This window comes from Gnatocerus cornutus, chromosome 8 (assembly GCF_029298725.1).
Source record: "Gnatocerus cornutus isolate USDA-ARS CGAHR chromosome 8, icGnaCorn1.1, whole genome shotgun sequence".
NCBI classification, from domain to species: Eukaryota; Metazoa; Arthropoda; class Insecta; order Coleoptera; family Tenebrionidae; genus Gnatocerus; species Gnatocerus cornutus.
In genome coordinates, this window is record NC_142240.1 from 9,487,058 (window position 1) to 9,508,543 (window position 21,486).

Consider the following 21,486-nt stretch of genomic DNA (forward strand, 5'->3'; position numbering starts at 1 on the left):
TGTTGCTTATTCTTTAGAAAACTCAAGAGAACTTCAAGATCGGAAGGATAAGAGCGAACTGCGGTTTCAAACGACAGTTTCTGCTTTTATATCTTCTGTAAGCAAGTATAGTTCGATTTTAATACTGTAATACATCCAGAAGGCGTGTAAATTAAAAATAAAACGGTAACAGATTTACATTTTACTTCATAATCAATTGGGCATCGGTGTCAACAATGAGACGCCTTATTTCAGTACAATCGCTTCACTTTTTATACTTTCTAAATAAGTCGGTGTATTTCATGGCATTTTATGGATGATTTAGTGAAGTTTCTGAAATAAAACAACTTTCTCTGATTTTGTTCGGTGGATACAACTGTTATGATGCAATACTAGACGAGATTTTAGCGAAAACAATTCTTACTATTGTGATATAATGTCCAACTTCAATCAAATTACCGTTTTATAGCCCATGTGACAAAAAATAGAATGCATTTTGCATTAATGGAGTTGTTTCGGTTTAACCACAGGCATATTATTATATTTTTTTCTGGCATAATAGAAATTACATAAAAGGTAACTAGTATCCATTTTTTGTTGCATTAAAAGGTACTTATTTAAGAGATTTACAGGTTCGGTGTCACATTCGAGCAGGAAGAGTGAACACATCAAGTGATCACGTTACTCTGTTCGCTGTAGAACGAATACGTGAACACTGCAAAGTTGATCTATGAAGTGTCCATCAAACTGTTCAAAATCGGTCATGAATAGCTTTCATTCTTGAACAGAGCCGGACTTCCTCTTTTGGAGATCGAGTTAAGAAGCAGTCAACCAACAAAGAAACAAAAAGTTTAGGTAAATATCGTTGTCACTTTAATTTACTGTGGGGAAGTACATATTTATTTTTTATTGTTTTACTATGATACCTTTAATGTCACATATCCATAAGAGCGGAAAATTAATCAAAAAAGGGCCCTAGAAGTGAATTTTAGAACTTCATTTTGACTCTGTATTTTCTGAATGTTTAGCTTTCTTCAATTTATATCGACACCTCTGCGGTTATGGATCATAATTTGCTAGAACATCTAACGATAATTCCATTAATTGCAAATTTTATCGCTGATTGACCCTCTTAAACAGTGCAATAAAAGCAACAGAGATTATTGGTGTCAATTCTCACTTATTTATATTCCCATGAAAGTAATGGGAATAGCTAATTGGAAATTTCATACTCCATTAATTTGATTTTATTCCGGTTTGACGATGGATAAATTACGTAAATAATGTTCACTGAATCGGAATGCGATGAACTGAAAATGCGTCCAAATGTTGGTAACAAAATGACACAGCTTATTGGATTATGCAAATAAAGTCAATCGAGATCATCGGCCGTTAAACAGTAACAGATTTGGTAACACTGTCATTGTGTATAATTTATGTAATGTTGGTAAAACCGTATTAACCCAACTCCAATTGATAAAAGATGAGTTGAACTTTAATACAGTGATTTTTGCGTGATTTAACGCTTTCGCTTTATTGAAGACAATAGGAACCTGCAAAAAGCTCGGAAATATTCAATCGATTCTGTTTGTTACAATTATATTCTGCTTAAAAAATTCGTTACAGTCGAATTTCGGTTTTGATGTTTTGGTCAGTTTTCTGTATTGCCAACATCTTACGAAATACACAAAGAAAACTCCTCTTTAATAAAGATATATAACAAAATTTTATTAAATAAACATATATGTTAAAATTAATTAATATTTTAAAAATGTCAAAATTGATTTTTAAAGTGGCATAATACAGGTAACTTTACACCCGATGTTTCATAAGCGGAAGTATCATTTTCGTTTAAAATGAATCAATTCTGTACGTGTCATTGTCTTGTACTTGTTATATTTATCTTGAATTGAATTGGTGTATTTACTCATAATGTGTCCCAGCAATTTATCTCTCATAGACAGTAAATATACGACTAATTGGGCGGCCTTAACTTTATTTGACTTTGTGACCGGTCTTTCGTGCCAAATTTTGTCCGTCATGTCGTCCTGCAAAAACATAAATTATAATATATCTGAAAGCACAAGAAGAAGACTAACAAGAGCGGCAGAGAGTAAAGAAGAAGGGAAGTTGAAATGATGGGTCAAACAGCTGCTGATGTTTCTTTCAGTATTTTTTTCAGATTGTTCTGTACTTATCATAGAATCAACAACCTGAAATTAGAAATATTAAAAGTGGAAAACAATCAAATCAGAAGTCTTTTATACCTGTGTGTCAAATATATTTTGAACTTCCACTTTGTACTTATGGTATAAACAGTCATATAAAGCAGTTCCATCATGTACTACTTTGGAAATAAAGTCAGACTCCAAAACCTCTCTCAAACCTCTTAAATCAGGCAAACAAACTAAATCAAAAATAAAAATCTGCTTAAAATCAGCCACCACTAACAAACTCAGGCCTTTCCCCTTTACAAAACTGTTGCCTAATCCAACAACTGCCACAGACTCTCGGTTACTCAACACCTCAACAGCTTGATCAAACTGTTTCCCATAAGTATCCACGAAAATGTAATCAAAAGTCATCTGTTTCAACCTCTGGAACTCATCTGGATGCATTCTAATTGTCTCCTGGACTTCAATGGATTCCCCAGAGGCCGAAGAGGTTGTTATTGGTGTTATCTTGATCAACTCATTGCGAAAAAATGTCATACTTCCATCGTACGTTGTGCTTGTGGTTTGACAAAATATGTTATACAGTTCAATGCTTCGTGGAGAAGTGTATTCAACACTGCCTTCGTACACTTCATTGCTCTGGAGTTCAATTAACACGCGATCGCCCGGTTCGGGTTTCCAAGCCATGATAAAATAACAAATAGTCTTAAATTAAAAATTGCACACAATAACTAAACAAAATTGAGGTTACATCTGTCAAGATCGGTAAATTCAGTCCCTGTATTAGCGGCGCTTTATCGGCTGAAGAAGAATGTTTCAAGCGCGCCCGCGCGAACTTTAAATTAACTTGAACAAACAAGTTTGATGGGACAACTAATTAGGCTCACAGATGTAATAAAAAGACAAAATCTTGTAAAATTACAGCAGAGGAAGACGCAAATTTGCAAGTTTAAAAAATAATATCCCGGCGCATCCACCATATTTAGATGAAATTTTTTAAATTTTGTTTGTTATTGTTTTCGGATGTTCAGTACAATCTGAGTAGAATATGAAATGTTACTTCTGCTAGACCAGGGTATTTGATATCGTAAAAAAAAAATCTTCCAAAGGAAATAAGCAACTGAAGAAGCCTAAAATTCTTTAAAACGCAATTGTGATGCTGTCTAAAAGTACACAAACATCTAAAAACCACCAGAATTTGAGCACACAAAAAAACGTTGAAAAACACTCAAAATGATAGCCTCAATAGCACATTCAAGAACTTATAAACTACCTTGTTGTTAAACACCCCAAAATGGCTTTTTATTTCTAGACCAAGCCATTTAGCGCTTGCAAAAAAAACCAACACCAAATCTACTGCGGTATTTAACGTCTTAAAAAAGAGCCAAATGCTAACAGTTCAGCTGTTTATCTAAAGGTAAGCAATCGAAAAAGACTTAAAATTCTTCAAAAATCCCTGAATTTTATGCATCCTAAAAGCACCCAAAGATCTATAGACTAGCTCATTGGCTTAAAAGCATAAAAAATATTACGAAAATTTGCTTGTTTTCGGACACCAAAAAGTGGATTTTATTTGTGGACTGGCCCAATTGGCGCATTAAAAAATTATTGAAAACGACCAAAAAAGAATATAAATCAACCAAAAAAAAAAAAACAAAAACCTTACAAAGTCGCATATTATTATACATCCAAAAATGAATTTTTATTTCTAAGCTAAATCAATTAGGACAATCATTGGAAAATGATAAAAAAAGGATATGGAACTTCTAAAAAGAGCCCAAAATCCTTCAAAATTCTTACAAAATCTTACTTACCTCTCCAAAATGAGTTTTTATTTTTGGACTAGGTCCATGGCACATGCAAAAAAAAACAACACTTTTAAGATTCTGTCCTCTTATTAAGATGCCAAACCCGGTGCCAAATACCCTGGTTCAGAAGATATATTTTATATACTACTAATCTAAGATCTAATTAGAGTTATTGCTAATTTCTAGACAAAATTAAGATTTGTTGCTCGAGTTGATGCCATCTACTGATAACTTTGCTTTGGGACCAACAAGGTTGAAACTCAATTGTAGAACGTTTCTTCTTTACGTTTTACTACTCCGTTCCAGATGGCGCGTTGGTACTAAAAGAAGCGTGTCGTCCCACGCTCAATTTTGTTATTTTACTTAATTAGCATCTTGTAAACCATTGACTAACGCTGACTGCACTAGAAAACATGTTTATGGTAATTTTTATTACAAACAGTTCGTAATGATATTCCAACCATCGCTCTCGAGAAGTACTTGTATTTATCATCTGATATGCAGATTAAAAGTGGCCAAAATGTAAATTCCTGTTGGCATAGGTATAAATTATCGTTGTATATCAAGTGAATCATTTTACCAACAATTAACATGAAAACCTTGGACTTCGCGTTTTATTTTTAATTCAGTTTTGAAAAGAGGATGTATAGCAATGTCACGATAAATTACTCATATCATAATTTGCTGTGAATTTCCTTTGCGTTCGAAAATGATTGCAATTTAATTCCCTGTTGAACAGACTTTGGTCACAGTGAACAAAGTCGTCATCGATTTTGTAATTAGACCCCCCCATTGGGGCACAACCGTGAAAAACGTTCATGGGAAACCACCAACAAGTGGGCACATTAAAATTCATCGAACAGTTGGGTGTGTTTATTTTGGGGTGTGGAACCCGCATAAGGGGTTGCAACCCGTATGCGTCCACATTGCTACAATAGAGGGATGCTCGTGTGATTTCAACGGACACGCGCCCCTTGAATTTCTAAGTGACCAATTATTCATCTCAATTTGGCTATTATCGCGAGGTGATACCCGTATGACTTTCAAGGGGTGAGATAATTCCCCCGACATATGTTAGCAAAGCGGGTACTTGAGGGTTAAAAAATCAATTGGTGGTGCCATGTGATGAAAGCCAGATTTCGATGACCTGGCCAATCAGACTGAGCTTCTTATCAGTCGTTTTATCGAAATTCTAGAAATAAACTTGTTTTTCAAGGTAATAACGCGTTTTTAGAATATCGAATTTATTAGTAGAGTGGTTTCGGTTTACGTCCACTTTTTATCGCTTGTGAATCATTATTTGTTGAAAACGTCGAAGAGTCATCATAATTGTGATTCAGTCAGTGCTGTATGTTGGATTCTTGCCGCATTTGGCCATAATGACCAGATGCAGACTTCTTAATTGCAAGCGTGATAAAATCTCATTGTGGAAATTGGTACATGATACGCACAAAAAACGCAGAAATAAGAAATGGATGTCTGATTTTGGTGCATTTTCTTTACAGGGACTGGTATGAAGTCAAAACATTTTCTTAACTACTTGTTATGGCTCGAGTTTTATATCTACAGGCACGCAATGTAATTCTCTTTATCAAGCTGATTTGAAATTGATATAACTAAACTTGAAGTATTTCAATGTAAATATAATTACAGACTTAATTCGCTCTAATTCTGCATACAGCAATTACTCGCATTAATTGACTGACACTTTTAAGTCAATCAAACAATTTTCTGTATAGAATTACAGTCACAATTAAAATAAGTTTTACAAATAGTAACATGTGTAGGCAAACCAACTTTCGCGCCAATTCTATCAACCATATCACAAGCATTGTTCCTGTTTACGTCGTGATAACGCATAACTTTTGAAACCCATACAAATCTCCATCGTTTACTGATAAGACTTGTTTGCAATGCAGTGAAATATGATGAGAAAAGTAAAACAAACTAAAAATTTAAATAACCTCATTATGAACGAAACAAAATTGCAACCAGTAAACATTAAATGAAGTCATAAAGTTGATGGGTTTGCTCAGATGGTATTTAGTAATTTTACACGTTTAATTGAATACTGTTAACAGATTTTCAGGTATTTATCGATTTTAGAATTGTTACTTTAAAAAAAAAGTGCTCGCTCGTGATTGGTTGCTTTGCAGTTAAGAATGGGCAAGCACAAGCTATTTATTAGTCATTATGTTAAGTTACAGTGAGTGAAGAAATAATGGTAAAAAACGTTATTACTGTTTAAGTGCGCACGTTTGTCCATAAAGAAACAATAAATACAAGCGTGCGCGCTATGGAGAAAAAGCAGTTCGCGATTTTAGTGCGATTAGTTTATTTTGCAAATATTTTTGTTGTGCAGTTGTTATTGTTTATGGTAACATTGTAGCCACTTCACTTCACATCCTGTATTTTATGTCCTACTTTTATCCTACGTACAATTCTACAGATTCAACCTTTGACTATTATTTTTTAAATTATTATTTTCATACAATGGTGAGGTTAAAACAACATTGACGAAGACTATTCGGCTGTCATTGCAACAGTTTTATGCCCCATTCTGTTCAAACAAAGGCCCTGTTATAGCACTTCTAAGAAAATCGACACAGTATCTGATTACTTTGAAGAAATCGTCGTGAAGTTATCAAAACAACTCGAGTAAAAGCACCGAAAATGTGTCTACGAAAAGCAACAATGACCAATTCTGCGGGATGAAAATAGCGTTATCGTCTCCTCCTCCGGAAGCGCCAAAAATAACCTCAAAGATAAAGCTCTAATAAACACAACATTGTCGCCCCGATTGAATAAGGCCAGCAGAAAACAAAAGCACGTATTTTACGATCCATTCTGAGAAGTTTCGTCGTCTTGAGGCGAACGTGGTTAAAATTATAACTCGAGTCCGGTGTTTAATCCCTCCAAAGGTCAAGTACCAGATGTGAAGCGTCAATTTTCCTAATTGTCATGGGCACTTTTCCCTCGTTAAATACGCAGTTGAAAAATCGCAGGAAACAAAAGCCGGAAAGGTCCGTCGCGTTTCCTCCTTTCAACCGGAAAAGGGATTATCAGCGCCCTCCCACTACAACCGATTTAACAGTGCGTGAAAATTTCGTTTAATTATTACAACCAGGAAAAAAAACGTGGCGGTTGTTGAAATTCCACAATTATTCTCTGGATGTCTTGCTTGGATATTCTTTGTGCGTTCGCGAATCGCGGAGCTATTATTAAAAGGGAGATTATTTTTACGTTCTGGCTCGGCTTGTGTGAATATTTAGCTGGTGGGTATTTCACAGGTTCTTTATTATGATATTTCACAGCTTATTCTTGGTCAGGGTCACTGTAAAGTGCTTATTCATGACGGCCACCTTAAAATCCGTCGACTCGCTTTTTTTGCAGATCTGACACACCTAGACAAGATTTGCGATTTGAATTTTGATGCGAGCTGTACAAACTTTAACAAAGACACTGCAATCATCGATTTAAATAAACAAAAGTTACGAACTTTTGTCATCTCTTCCTACCTAAATATGCTAACATTCCCATTTACTTGTGCGTTAAAATAACATTTTTCTTCGAATATATATTTTAAATAGTTACGAATATATTCAGCGATTCGGGTAACTGACTTCCGCATAATTAACATACTACTGATTACGTGGGCACTCCAAACTTGTAAGAATTAAATTATTGTTGTTTAAATTATAAAATGAATGAAAAATTGGTTATGTAAGAAAATTTCTTGTAAATGTGTTTGTTGTTGTTTCTCTATTCAAATGTTAATAAAGCGTTGTTTGTTAAGTTTTCTTAGTATTGCACTTCCACGAAACGGCCAGACTTTTCATTGAACGCCTGAAAAGTGTGTCAAATTTTGTACGTATGATCATCCAGTAAACAAATCCTTTCATAAAAAAGAAAACACAGTATGTGGCCTCATAAACTCTGTGAACTTTACCAAAGAAAGTGTGTACTATGGATCGTACAAATCGACGTTTGAAAAAATACCAACAATAAATTCCACGTAACATTTTCTCCGTTCTTCCCCGCATTTTTCTAGTTCACAAATAAAACAACTCGAGGCGAAAAACTTGTTCAGAAAAAACTGTCCGAAGATTAATTTCTAAACGCTGTGACGTCAGTTCAGCCTTTTACTTATTGATCTAGAATACTTACGTTTCCGTGAAAACCTGCATTTTTCAATGCGTCATTCAGGTTTATTAATGTCCATTGGCGGCATGGAATGTGAATAATTAATTTATTTTTATATTTCTGTAATTGAACCTAATTCTTTAGCGTGAAGTGGCATGTCTATTTGAGATTGTTTAATTGTGTAGATAAAAGAAACAATGCTGTCGTTAGTACGTTAGGTACTAATTCAATTTGTTAATCAGAGACGAAATACTGTAATGTCATTTATTTTTGTGCAAAATAATTAAAACAAATTTAATTACGAGGTGTGTAGCAACGGAAATAGCAGTACTTTTTTGAAGTAAAGTAGAAATTAAGTTAAATTCATATTAGTTTTAATTAATTTCGTAACGGTTAACTTTTCCTGAGCGTAAAACTGCAATGTTTCGTACAAAAATCAAAATAGAGTTACTTCGAGCGGAACATTAACATTAAAATAAACGGCTCAAAAATGGAAAGTGGTATTGGACGAAAATACCAAGTAGTACCAACTATTTACAAAAAATAAAATGTCAGCGGAACAATTTTGAATATTTAGTGAAGTAGAAATAATTGTCTGTTATATCATTCACTGGACACTTCTCAGAATTATTCATGAATTTCAGTCTGTGGGCTTTATAGAAATAGATGACAATATCTGGCTACAGATACTAAAAGTTCAAGAGACAGTGTCGTTTAAACTAGTTTATTATAATTGCTTTAGCGTTAACGAGACAGTTTCAAATTATGGATAATGCGGTCGTTTTGTCGGATTTTGCGTTCACAGAATTCATTTCAAACGCGTGTCGTGTTAAAAACAAAGCAACCACTTTCGATTCTTCTCCAAACTTTTCGTTTCTCATCACATTTCTCTTTTACCGGTGAAAGTGATCACCAAGAGGAAAAAGAGTGAAACCATCGCTCCGACCGTGACCTAGTGCACGCAGAGACCTGCAGAACTCTTTACTGGTGGTGCGCCGTCGAGCACAACTTCCACAGCTTGGCGCACCCACGCCTATACTTAAACACTGTAATCTCACGATGAGTCCACTCTTGCGTTAAACTATCAACATCTACTAGAAACTAAACGCACTTCTTATCCGAAGATGCGATTTCGTAATTAACAGTTGGTGACAGGTTTCGTCGTCATGCTGAGGTTACGTCACGTGAGTGTGGTCAAAGAGACACGAAGATGCGGGACAATGGCTCTTTGAATGTTGCGGTCGGTGGGAGATTTACCTCAAATTTTAACAAAATGAGTGTAATTATGCTGATGATAGGGACGATTACTAAATAATATGCTACTGGGAGTAATTGAAGGGGAGCAGTACCTATATGTGACGACAGCGGAAAACATTAAGACGAAGAGTTTTTTTTTTGGTAATGGGGGCTTTGTTGCCACTGACCCAAAAAAGCTTGAAGAAGCAGCGGAGGATGAAAATGAAGACGTTGGCACTTCTGGGATGGGCGACAGAAATTTTTACACACAATGTAGATCATTCGGTCGGGTAAATAAAAGAGAAATCTTAAGTGGAAGATGCGAGGAAGGTTCTAAAGAACCAGAGAATTTGATTTGCTAAGGAGCATTATCGTGTCGCAACAGATAAAAACCAAGCCGTGTGGATTTGATTTCTCTCCAATTCGTCCAGGAGGTTTAAATGTTCAGAGAAATTGCGAGATACTGAGGAAATAATAGCAGAGTAGTTCATTTTTCTGAATACCACATACTCAAGTCATTAGGACATTCACAATGATGTGACTTTAGATGTTCTTAGGTCAGAGTGATGATGTAAATATGAACATTACAGTTACAACTTTATTCACACACGCTAAAGGCTTTTTACGAAACAATTATCAGAGTTTTTCTAAATTGCGGCTGATTCTCAATTTGTTATGCCGCTACGAATCACTTTCGAAGCTTTCATGTCATTACCGTTTAACTATCTTTTCCTTTCGTCCACTTTCTCTCTATTTTACAATGCACAACGAAATAAATGAGCTGTGTTGATAATGATAACCGTTCCACAGTCCTATTTCAGTCGGTGGTTGAGATGTGCATGTTTATTCAGCATCTCCAAGGGATTTCATCTGTTTATTTAGTTTTTAGATAGGTAAACGCTAAGAACAACAACGCCTCGCATTGTATATTCATGAAATGTTATTTAATTTTCTGTTTGCGAACGATCACTAAATATTTGAGGATCTGAAAGTCACGGACGACTGCATATTGCAAACATCATTTTTAGAGAGACTGGTTCTGAGCGCGCGAGTTTCTCTCTTTCAAAATTCGGCTTTTTTTTTCTTTTCGTGGTGTCACCGAGCGATCGAAACGTTTTGGTTTATTCTCTCATGTAAAATAAATCTTTAATGGTACAATTCTTCATAACATCCTCGTTTCGACGATAGGAATCACGGTCGCGACACGCTGCTTCTCCAATCTTCCACGTCGGGCGAAGAGGGCGGCAGACGCTTCGACCATGAATTTCGACGAAAAAAAAAGACAAAAACCCGAAAGCAGTTTCAAGGTCTGCACCTCACCCCTGGGCCTCGTCTATGCGAGTTTTTTTCTTCATCTTTCGGTCTTCTTCGGCGCCACTCAGACTGCTTCACGGATGGTTCTTATGAAACCGTCAGGCTTTGATTTATCCTGTGGAATTACAATGTAAATTGTACGTGTCATGTTTTACAAGGACACTTCCTGCTAATAAATGTTAATAAGGCATTGTTACGAGGAATTCCCCACCTATTTATTAATTTAAGAAAATTGCCTTTTTCTGGCCGAGGTCGTGGCGTTGATCGGAAAGTTTAATAGAGGGACCCTTCGATTTGGTAATATAATGAGATATTGTACTTTCAAAATTCACACGTGTTTGGCTCCGGCGTTATCAATGTCTTGTTGTATCGCGACATTTATCAAAGTCAATATGAATGCTTTCGATTGAATCAATATTTACGGAGACGCTTGCAGATGCTGAAGACCCAAAACATCGTCCACGTCAAGGTTCCGAACATTTGTTTAAGAAGTGTTTGCACATTTCAACCCGTTTTTAATGGACGACTGTGTACTTATTCATTAGGCCGAGACATGAAACAGTTACATGAAATTTGCAACTCTCGGTGCCAAAATGACGTCCAGCATCTAAATAACTGCAATTCATGTACCTAAATACTAAAACACTCCAAGAGGCAATAACCTTCCATTAGCATCAACTTTATAATCACTTTACACTTTCACTTTCAATAAAAACCATGCAAAAATTTAATTATGATTCATGCATTTTCCGTTTCCTGCGTGGAAGTAGTTTTGAAATGCTCGCCATCACCTTTCTCCCATTCCCACAATCAATAAAAATCTCGTTCTCAATCAAAACATTTATTTCATATCACACAAAATTTTCTAATGTCTTCGTCTGCGTCGTCGCCTTCTTCCGCCTTTCTTCTTCCTCCTTCCCCGATCCTCAGGCTCTCCCGTTCTGGACCGGCTTCTGCTCCGATCAAACTCAGTATCACTATCATCCACAACTTCATCAACATCGCTATACATGCTGGCGGCGTCGGTGGATTCACTGGCGGCGCGACGGCGGCGACGGCGCCGGCGTCGATGTGAATCACCCCCTTTTCTGCGGCGACGTCGCAAATCATAAATGTCTCTTGACGGGTCTTGGGCATTTCGGATTGTGCTTTCGATGAGATCAACCGAATCAGAAACTCCTTCTTTCTTTTCGGCGATTGCACGAAGAACGTGAGGAAGGAGGCCCGGGTACTTCCCAGTTTGCTTCATTTCTTCGCAGAGGAGAACTTTTAATTTTGATGATAACTGACTTTTCTGAATTTCACCGAGTAAACAAAATTTGTTTTGACGAGCAACGCTGATTTGGTGCACCTGCCAACGAGATTTTTTATAAGAAGGATTTAAAATAACACAAGACAAGTGCTTTTTAAATAAATTAATGGTTAAAAAAATAATCATTGATGGAAAACAAGAATGTTATGTAATAATCATTCTAAATGCTAAATACTTTAATGAAGATATCTTTAATTACCACTTAAATCAATCATTGGAATAAGAATAACATACTCGGAATCGTGTTTTATGATTTTCGTGAACAAATTAGTTAATAAAACATTAATAAAAAGAAGGTAAAGAAAGAACAGCATAGAAAATAGAAAATGGATGATGGGAATTTCGGAGACATTGTTCCATATTTTTGCAACAATCCACAATAAAGAAGTCTGCATAAATATGAAGATAAAATCTCTCCTAATCAAAATGTATTATGCTTATGTGAGTTATTTCATAAAACAGCCAAGGCCAAGCCTACAAATTGCGATAAAAATGTAAAACCAGCTAAAATAAAAGGAAAAGTTTCGTTAATAATCCCATTATAGCCTTGTTTTGGAGTGTTTTCCCAGCTAGCTCGTTATCGTGGCTACCGCCGATAATCACAGCTTTTTTCTCGAACTTGGTAACTAGGTAATTAAGCGCATGGAAGTTCCTGTTATTGCAGAACCCGATAACCGAACTCTTGGTCCGTGAAGGTTACGTCTATTCTCGCGTTTGTTTTCCGAGAAGCGCTGAGATTTTTCGAGAAGATTAGCCAAGACCGAACCTCCAAGACGTGCAATATTTGCCGTCTTCATAATCGTCGATTACTCAATGAACAAGCAAACAAGAACCTGTTTTACAACGACCGCTTTCTCGACAACTCGCAAACACCATCGAAAATATGACTCTTGGCACCTCTCCAGCGGATCCTCTTTGCAGAAATAGCGGGTGCGTCCCTTGTTTAATAAAAGCGCCACTTATTTTGGACCAGTGGCCTAAATGCGATGTGAAAATCCACAGTGCGAGTGCATTAAACTCTCATTGTTGGAGAACTTTCTTCATTCAAGGATGACAACGACGAGTTTTTCCAATGTTGTTGTTTCTGGGAGCAGATGTGGATATGCAAAATGAGCAAATGGTAATTTGCAAAAATTTTCACCTGTTCTTGCACCCTAGCAACTGATGGCCTAGTTCGATTTTTGCCGGAATTGAGTGCTTAATTAGGGAGGTGGTATGGATCCCGACAGGTGCTAGTTTAGAAATTTCACGGTCTTCCTGTGGACGGTGAAATCGGATAGAAATCGGACAGTGGAGAACTCGCATGCATGCTGCTTAGTTTCTTGAAAATGTTGCATATTTTGTTTTTCACGTCACCCAGTTTCTCTTTTTATGTATTTTTGTTGATTGATTGCAAACGACACAAATTCCGGACCTCATTTTCAACGAAAGTTCAAGAAACCAAATTTTCCAGTGGATAGAGTTCATCTTTGCGACAATGACATTTTGAAAGTTGCAGGAAACCTCCAGCCATGCTTGCGTATAAATTATTATCAAAGGAAAAAAGCGTGCGCCTTACGAAACGTACTTTCACGCAAGCTAGAAATATTTCCCTTTTCTTAGCTAATTACATAAATTTGTTACGAATGAAATTTCAAAATAAAACGGGTAAGAATTGCTGCTAATTTTGTCTTTGAAAAAAGCCGGGACGAATCCGATGCCATTACACTTGTTGTAATTAGTTTCCAAAATCGCAATGAACAGATTGCGTAAAATTATTCGAATTATTACATGGCGATTTCCTTTAATTTTAAAAATCGAAAGTAAACGTATTTGACTGTTACTTCACTAAATAAATACTGGTTCGATGACTTTCTCTTCGTTTAATCCACGATTCACGTACGTTTCCATTTTCGAAATGACAGCCATATACAACAGTAGCGTTTTTCCTATTGCTTCTTTGAATTAGCAAAAGCACACGAATTCGATTAGAGCGTGGTCGGTGACGCTGATGCAGCGAAAATATTCAAAACAAATTTCTATGGTAAACATTAACACTTTTAATTACGGAAATTAAATTTAATTTCCTTTTGTTGTTGGCAAAATTGTTATTTATTGTGTTGCTGGGGCACGAGATGTCCATTGTGAGCGCGTTTAAATACATCCTTGTAGAAAACCGGTGTCGTGAAACAATATGAACAATTGTTACATAAGGCCGCAGTTTTCGTAATTGATAACAAACAAATTAATCGCCTAAAAATAGTTGCCCCAAATTTTACCCATCCATCAATTTATCGGAATGACTCATCGATCTGAACTCAACTAAATGATCATTGCGGATTTCAAGTGCATTTGCGTCAGACCCACAATTCTGTTCATTGTCAAATGAACTAAGCCCCTCATATTTCAAAAATTTCTTATCTTAATAATTCCACAATTTACAATTTTATTGTGCTTACACTGTTATTGTTATAATAAAATAAAGCTCGGCATTTAATGTGTTTTCAGGTACTCGTGGTAAACACACTGTGAAATTAACACATTTTATTGCTGTTTTATCGAACATCGATTTTTTTTAGATGACTGCTTTTCGTTTTTTTTCTTTCTCGAAATGGCTCATTCATTTCCGAGATACAGTACTTTGACTTTGGCCTTAAATAAGTTGAATATATACGAAGCACTGAGGCTGAAAATTATTTCCTGGTATCTTCATGACCCTGACCTTTTAGCCCGATTTAAATGACAGATTTTATGGGATTAGAGTTTTTCATTTTGCCATCCTGTCACATCATTCTTCAGTTTAACGAATATTTTTATACAAACGCCACAAAACCTAATGTACCAGGTGCTCCGCGGACTACTGAACATAGGGAAATAACATGGGAATTTGAATTGAATTATATTTTTTTTTCTGCTCTCCCGAACCTCCAATTTAAATTCGGTTAAAGGTGAATTGTGCTTTAACAGGTTCCTAATGGGAGAGCCTTTGAGTAACATATCAATCGAAAATGAATGCGGCTCGAGATCTATCGATCGGTATGTCAAATAGTTTACGAGTGGAAGTCAAAAAAACAAAAATTCAAAATTTTTCATCGTTTTAACCTAATAAACACAGTCACAGTTTGCTGAGATATTAAAATTAGAAATTTCCAAGTGAATCAATTTATAAAATTTCTAATTTGTAATCACATTTTTTCATTTCTGGCTAAATTGGTATGAGTTTGACTTCACCTTGCGCATAATTTCAGTAGGAATTCAGTGGTGTACTAAATTTTTTTCCCACAGGTTTCTGAGATTTTCGAATTTGAAATTTCCAGTTGGATCAGCTAGGAAAATTTCTGCTTTTTACCACAACTTATTTATTTTTGGTTCAGTTGGTATAAGTTTTATTAAATCTTGCGCATAATTTTAATGGGAAGACAATAGTATGCTTAAATTGCATCTACTGATTTAGAAAATTTCTGATTTTTGAGAACTGCATACTTTCATAATTCTAGTTCGATTAGTATAAATTTGGACGCATCTTGCGCAAATTTTAGTATAAATTCACTTATACATATATTCAAATTTTCTTCACAGTCACAACTTTTTGATATCTTTAAGTGTGAAATTTTCAATGGATCAATTTAGAAACTTTCTGATTTTTGACCACAACTTTTTTATTTCTGGCTCAATGGGTGTGAATTTGGCTTCACCTCAGTAGGAATTCAGTGATGTACTCAAATTTTCTCCACAGCCACAGCCTTCTGAGATTTTCAAGTTTGAAATTTCCAGTTTGATCAGCTGAGAAAATTTATGATTTTTGACCGCAACTTATTTATTTTTGCCTCAATTGTTATAAGTTTGGCTACATCTTACGCATAATTTTAATGGGAACACAATGGCGTGCTTAAATTTCATCTTCAGTCGCAGCCTACTGCGATATTTGGGCTTGAAATTGTCAAGCGGGTCAATTTAGAAAATTTCTGATTTTTGACGACTACTTTCATAATTCTAGTTTAATTACGTAGTATAAATTTGGACGAATCTTGTGTATAATTTTAGTATGAATTCACTGGTATATTCAAATTTTCTCCAGTCACAACTTTTTGAAATTTTTAAGTTTGAAATTTCCAGTGGATCAATTTAGAAACTTTCTAATTTTTGACCACAACTTTTTTATTTCTGGCTTAATTGATGTGAATTTGGCTTCACCTTGTGCATAATTTCAATAGGAATTCAGTGGTGTACTCAATTTTTCCCAGTCACAGCCTTCTAAGATTTTCGAGTTTGAAATTTCCAGTTTGATCAGCTAAGAAAATTTCCGATTTTTGACCGCAGTTTATTTATTTTTGGTTCAATTGATATAAGTTTGGTTACTTCTTACGCACAATTTTAATAGGAACACAACAATGGTGTGCTTAAATTTCATCTTCAATAGCAGCCTACTGAGATATTCGAGCTTAAAATTATCAAGCGGGTAAATTAAGAAAATTTCTAATTTTTGATAACTTTCATAATTTTAGTTCAGTTGGTAAAATTTTGGATGCATCTTGCTCGTAATGATTAATTTTGTTAGGAAGTTACTGGTATAGTTAATTGTTCTCCACTGTCACAACTTTCTGAAATTTTTTAGTTTGAAATTTTCAAGTAAATCAATTTAAAAAATTTCTAATTTTTGACCACAAATTTTTTATTTCTGGCTCAATTGGTATGAATTTGGTTACATTTTACGCATTCAACGGTGTGCTAAAATTGCATTTACCAGTCGCAGCCTACTGAGATATTCGAGCTTGAATTTTTCAAGGGGGTCAATTTAGAAAATTCCTGATTTTGGACAACAACTTTCTTAATTCTAGAGTTTAGTTTTTTTCCATTTGTATACTAATGCCGGAATAACATAGAATTCTAAAAATATCCGACATATTAAGAAATCTCTAAAGCTGAAGAAAATTCCCATACCTAATTTTTTTTTTGTTCACCAATCCGCAGAACTCGTTTTCCATACTTCAGTTTTAATGTAGTGTCATTTATAACATTTTCCTATTTATGTTGTGCATGTTATATCCAAGGTTGTTCCGGTAGATGCGTTTTAGCAGATTTTAAAGCGAGTAGCAACGTGTGGGATCTGAGTTTCGCATTTTTTTCGTATTTTATGGCAACAAATAAAACAAAATTCGCGTCATGATTTATGGGCCAACACGGATTGACCAAACTCACTCCCACCATCCCACATCATACCATCAAACTTTAGTAGCAATTTTTATTCCCGTCAACTGTCAACACTGATACTTTTTATCTTTATTACCAGTCTGTAGTGCCAACCTTAACCCCTATTTTGTAACCTGGCAGTTCAACATGACACAGGTATTGTGCTCGTACTTTACATTATAATGGTCAAGTGAGACCTTGTGTTTAGGGATTGAGCAACTCGAACTAAAAAAAAGAACCTTTCGTGATCAAATGTAGGTTCCTTTTCCCCGAAAGAAACAAATTGTATTATAATTCGTCCGACTAATCACAATGTAATTTCTCAATTTTGTAGTTCACGTAAAATTTATGTTATCTGCATCCAGTTTCTCTGTTTACCATTTGCTTCTTATGAAATAATTCCTTTTAGCTATTCTGGTTGGCTCATCCGCTTTCGCAACATTGCCCGTAACATTTTGTTCATTTTCTTTTTTAACATGGCAATGTTCGTCCATTTGTCGCTTAATTAAAGACTAGAAGGGTACTTGTCGACCATCCCACATCATAATCGTCTGTGTCAGATTATAAAAATACGAGCTTGCGAAACATTATATTATAAATACAATTAGGCAAGCCAAGTAGAAGAGATCCATAACGCATGAGTGGCTAAGTACGAGAAGCTGAGCGAAAATGCTTCCAAGCAGATTAATTCTCCATGTTGTTATCACTTAAATGAAAATAATAACAGTTTAATTGGGAAAAGCAGACAAGTAGCATGTCTGGAACATATTAATAAACATGGTAGATGTTGTCGCCAGTAATTTGACTAGATTGACGACCGGCCAGCTGTAAGCAATTGTTTTATATTAAATGTGACCGGCAAGGGGTCAACTGAGCCCAAGAGCTTGATTGGCTGAATAAGCGCCGCTAGAAATGCCCAATTATCCACCATTTTCGAACGGAAAACCTTTTGAGAACCGCCGTCTTTCCCTGTTGATTTCGCTTCAAGAAAGTGAAAACTGATGTTACAAGAGTGGAGATTATGTGTGTCGCGTCGAACACACAATACAAGGAGGCGCGTCAGGCATAATAACAACCACGACATCGTAATACGAATGTTAATATTAAATTACATTCTTTAATAATGTTCGGCTTGTATGATGATGATCTGACGAACCGAGCTCGAAAAATCCTGCTAAACCCGTACAAGTACAAGCCACCAATAAAAACAAAATCTCGGTTGCTGCAGGGTGGTGAAACTGGTTCTCTACCTTTTGACTTTTAGATGGTTTTTCAACAGAAAAAACTTCTCGGGTATCCGGAAAAACGACTCTTAATACCGAGGAAGAATTATGTGTGCATTCGGTGCAATTACACAAGATTCGAGAGAAATGCAAAAGGTTCTACATATCTCATTAGAAGTCGATGGTGCTTTTACGCCTTCGTGAACTGGAACTCAAGATCCATTCAAGAGAGTAATTACGCCATTGATATGCGATCTTAATGGACAAAGACAATTTGTCGTCTTGTCTTGAATACTTCACATGTTTCTTATACAGTTTTTACTCCGTTTTAACCAAAAAATACCCGAAAAGGTACAAACAGCTGCAGATCGCGTAATTCATGAATATTTATGAGAATTTCGTGTAATTAGTTATGACAACCGCTCGGTGAATTCAGTAATTAGCACAGAAACAAAAATAGTTCAGAAATAAAAATCGATGTCCAATTGGGGGCCCCTGCAAGGTTCAAATTTAAGGCCCCGTCTGTTTCTTTTATCTATTATTATCAGTGATCTTTTGGGTGCTACGAGTATATCAACAAATTGCGCATTGTTTAGGGATCATTTACCGTTAAACATGTGCAATAACAATAAGCAATCTTTCTTTCTGTCAGCGATTGATTTAATGGTATCACTTATCGTTAAATTACAGAAGATGTTCTATCCCACCAAAATCGATTTACAATGAAAATCAAAAAAATCGAATTCGGAATATGTAACCCAAAACTTCAAACGGTTCTAGATCAAGCATTTGTTGACGTACGCTACAAATTCGCACAGTTTTGGATTCAGCCTGAAATTCTTCGTTAAATGAGCATTAATAACATTAGTTTGCACCACAAATAAACGAGATAATAGGGGCTATTCTGTATCGAGTCTGTTAAATCTAAAGGCGTGTTAAAATTTTAAAGGTCCCTTAAAGTGAAATTCCTATTCTGTATCACCGAAGTCCGTTAAAATTTTAACCAAAGTACGTTAAAAGCTGCTTATTTTAAAGGCAAGCCGAGGCCATCCTTTAAATTTAACAGGGTGCTTTTCGATTCACTTTGACAGTTGTTTTCGAGGATATTTAATAAATGTTACGAAATAAGATGAATTTTGTTGAATTCTTAAAATGCAATTGCATCAAATTTGATGCATTTGATAAATCTTTGATAACAAAGAAATCACATGTATGAGATGAAATTTGAAGTTACTTCAATTACTGATGAATGAATTTTTATATTCAGATAAAACATGAAATTTAATTTGATTGAGCAATTCAAGTGAGCCATTTCCTTCGTCGAATAAATAATTTATTAAATAATTTATTAAATAATGTATTAAATAAATTATTAAATAATAATGTTATGTTGTAATTAGTACAAAATGCATTTTCACATTAGATTTTTATTTAAGAGCTCTACACGATGAATAGCGACTTGGTCATGTTCTAAAAATTACAGAAATGCATTTTAGACACTCATTAAAATATTTTCAAAAAGATATCAACAAAGTAATGTTCGCAAATAATTTACTTACTTGTAATAAATTAAACTAAGCAAAAAACTGCACGTTTTGGTAATAAATAAATTTGCATTTTATTATCTTTGACCTAAACTTTTAGTATGCAAGGATTTTCTACATTCCTAAATATTGATGATGGACCAAAATGACCAAAACACGCGTTTCAAGTTTCCAGTTACGTTTATACATTGTTCAAATATTTTTTTAAATATTATTTACGATTTTTCATTCTTATTAGTTTCGTTTCTCGCGATGACAGTAGTGAAAATCACAAAATGCGTACGCGCAAACATATCACTAGGGCTCGTTCACAATCGAATTAACAGACGTACGTTAAAATTCTCCATTTTAACGTACTACGTTTATTTCATGATACAGAATAGCTATTTAAACCCCGCACCGTTAAATCTGACTATTTTAACGTACCCTTTAAATTTAACAGACTCGATACAGAATAGCCTCTATTGACCGGATTAAGTTTAAAGAAGGGCTTTTTTCAAGTCATTAGTGCTATAACATATGTTATATCAATATATATATTTCAATTATAAATTAATCGAAACAACAGCTCGTGATTTATCCACTGGCCAAATCTCAGATTGATAGGTCAAATAGTTTACGAGTGGTGATCAAGAAACCAAAAATTCAAAATTTTTCAACGTTCGTCACGTAATTATTTTTTTTCAGTACAATCGATAATCGATTTTGGATATCTGAGAGCAGTTTTTAATCAAAAAAGCAGGTGAAAAACGATTGTGAAAACCGCATTTTTCCATCGATCCTTAGTTTTGGAGCATTAAATTTTATTCGGTACTAATTAAGTTATTTGTGACCCTACGTTAAATGTTTTGGATTCTGCGTGAAATTCCGCATAAAATGACCACGAATAATTTAAGTTTGCTCTGGAAATAAACGAGATATTGACCGAAATAAATTTTAGAAAAAAATTAAATTTCGAATCTTATGATATGACAACGGATTTTTATAGGGCCAAGGGCGAGAAAAACAATCGCGCAACCTTAAAAATATTCCGGAGCTTTAAAATTTAAAATGTTTGCCCTCTGTTTACAATCAAAAACTTCAAACGCTTTAATTTCGGTTATTTGTTAACGTATAAAAAATATACGTGGAAAATTTGTGCAGTTTTCGATTCTGCGTTAAATAAGCATCAATAACATGAGTTTGCTTCACAAATAAACGAGATAGGTATCGACCGAATTAAGTGTTCAGATGGTCTTTTTGGAATCATTTTTAACAAATTTTTTCCGATCGAAAATCGACATGTAATAGCTTTGAATTATACATCAATTGAAAGAGCAGCTTAAGATCTATGAATTGGCGAAATTTCAGATCGGTATGTCAAATAGTTACTTACGAATATCGGTCAAAAAAAACAAAAATTTAAAATTTTTTAACGTTTTTGTCGGAATTTTTTTTCCCAAAAAATCGACCATTAAATTTGTGATTTCTGAATGCAATTTCTAAGCAATAAAGCGCGAGTAAAATAATGATAAAGACCGCATCTTTCTATTTGTTCAGTTTCAGAGATATATAAATATTTCGGAACTCCAAATTTACTATCCG

At 34.9% G+C, this 21,486-nt stretch overlaps 1 protein-coding gene across 1 annotated transcript; it reads right to left on the reverse strand.

The window, feature by feature from the left end:
- Positions 1-1,681: 1,681 nt before the first annotated feature.
- Positions 1,682-3,690, reverse strand: LOC148169577 (piRNA biogenesis protein EXD1). The gene is made up of 3 exons (XM_088043030.1): positions 2,247-3,690; positions 2,079-2,192; positions 1,682-2,027 (listed from the first exon to the last, which is right to left on the reverse strand). The coding sequence occupies exons 1-3, from the start codon at positions 2,838-2,840 to the stop codon at positions 1,821-1,823; spliced, it is 915 nt and encodes a 304-aa protein (XP_087899156.1). The 5' UTR covers positions 2,841-3,690; the 3' UTR covers positions 1,682-1,820.
- Positions 3,691-21,486: the final 17,796 nt, after the last annotated feature.

What these genes read in the sequence shown, in the direction of transcription:
- LOC148169577 (XM_088043030.1), bottom strand. Translation starts at nt 2,840, where the DNA reads ATGGCTTGGAAACCCGAACCGGGCGATCGCGTGTTAATTGAACTCCAG. An exon ending in AAAATATATTTGACACACAG is followed by an intron (nt 2,193 to 2,246) that starts GTATAAAAGACT and finishes TTCTAATTTCAG; the next exon opens with GTTGTTGATTCTATGATAAG. An exon ending in CTTTACTCTCTGCCGCTCTT is followed by an intron (nt 2,028 to 2,078) that starts GTTAGTCTTCTT and finishes ATGTTTTTGCAG; the next exon opens with GACGACATGACGGACAAAAT.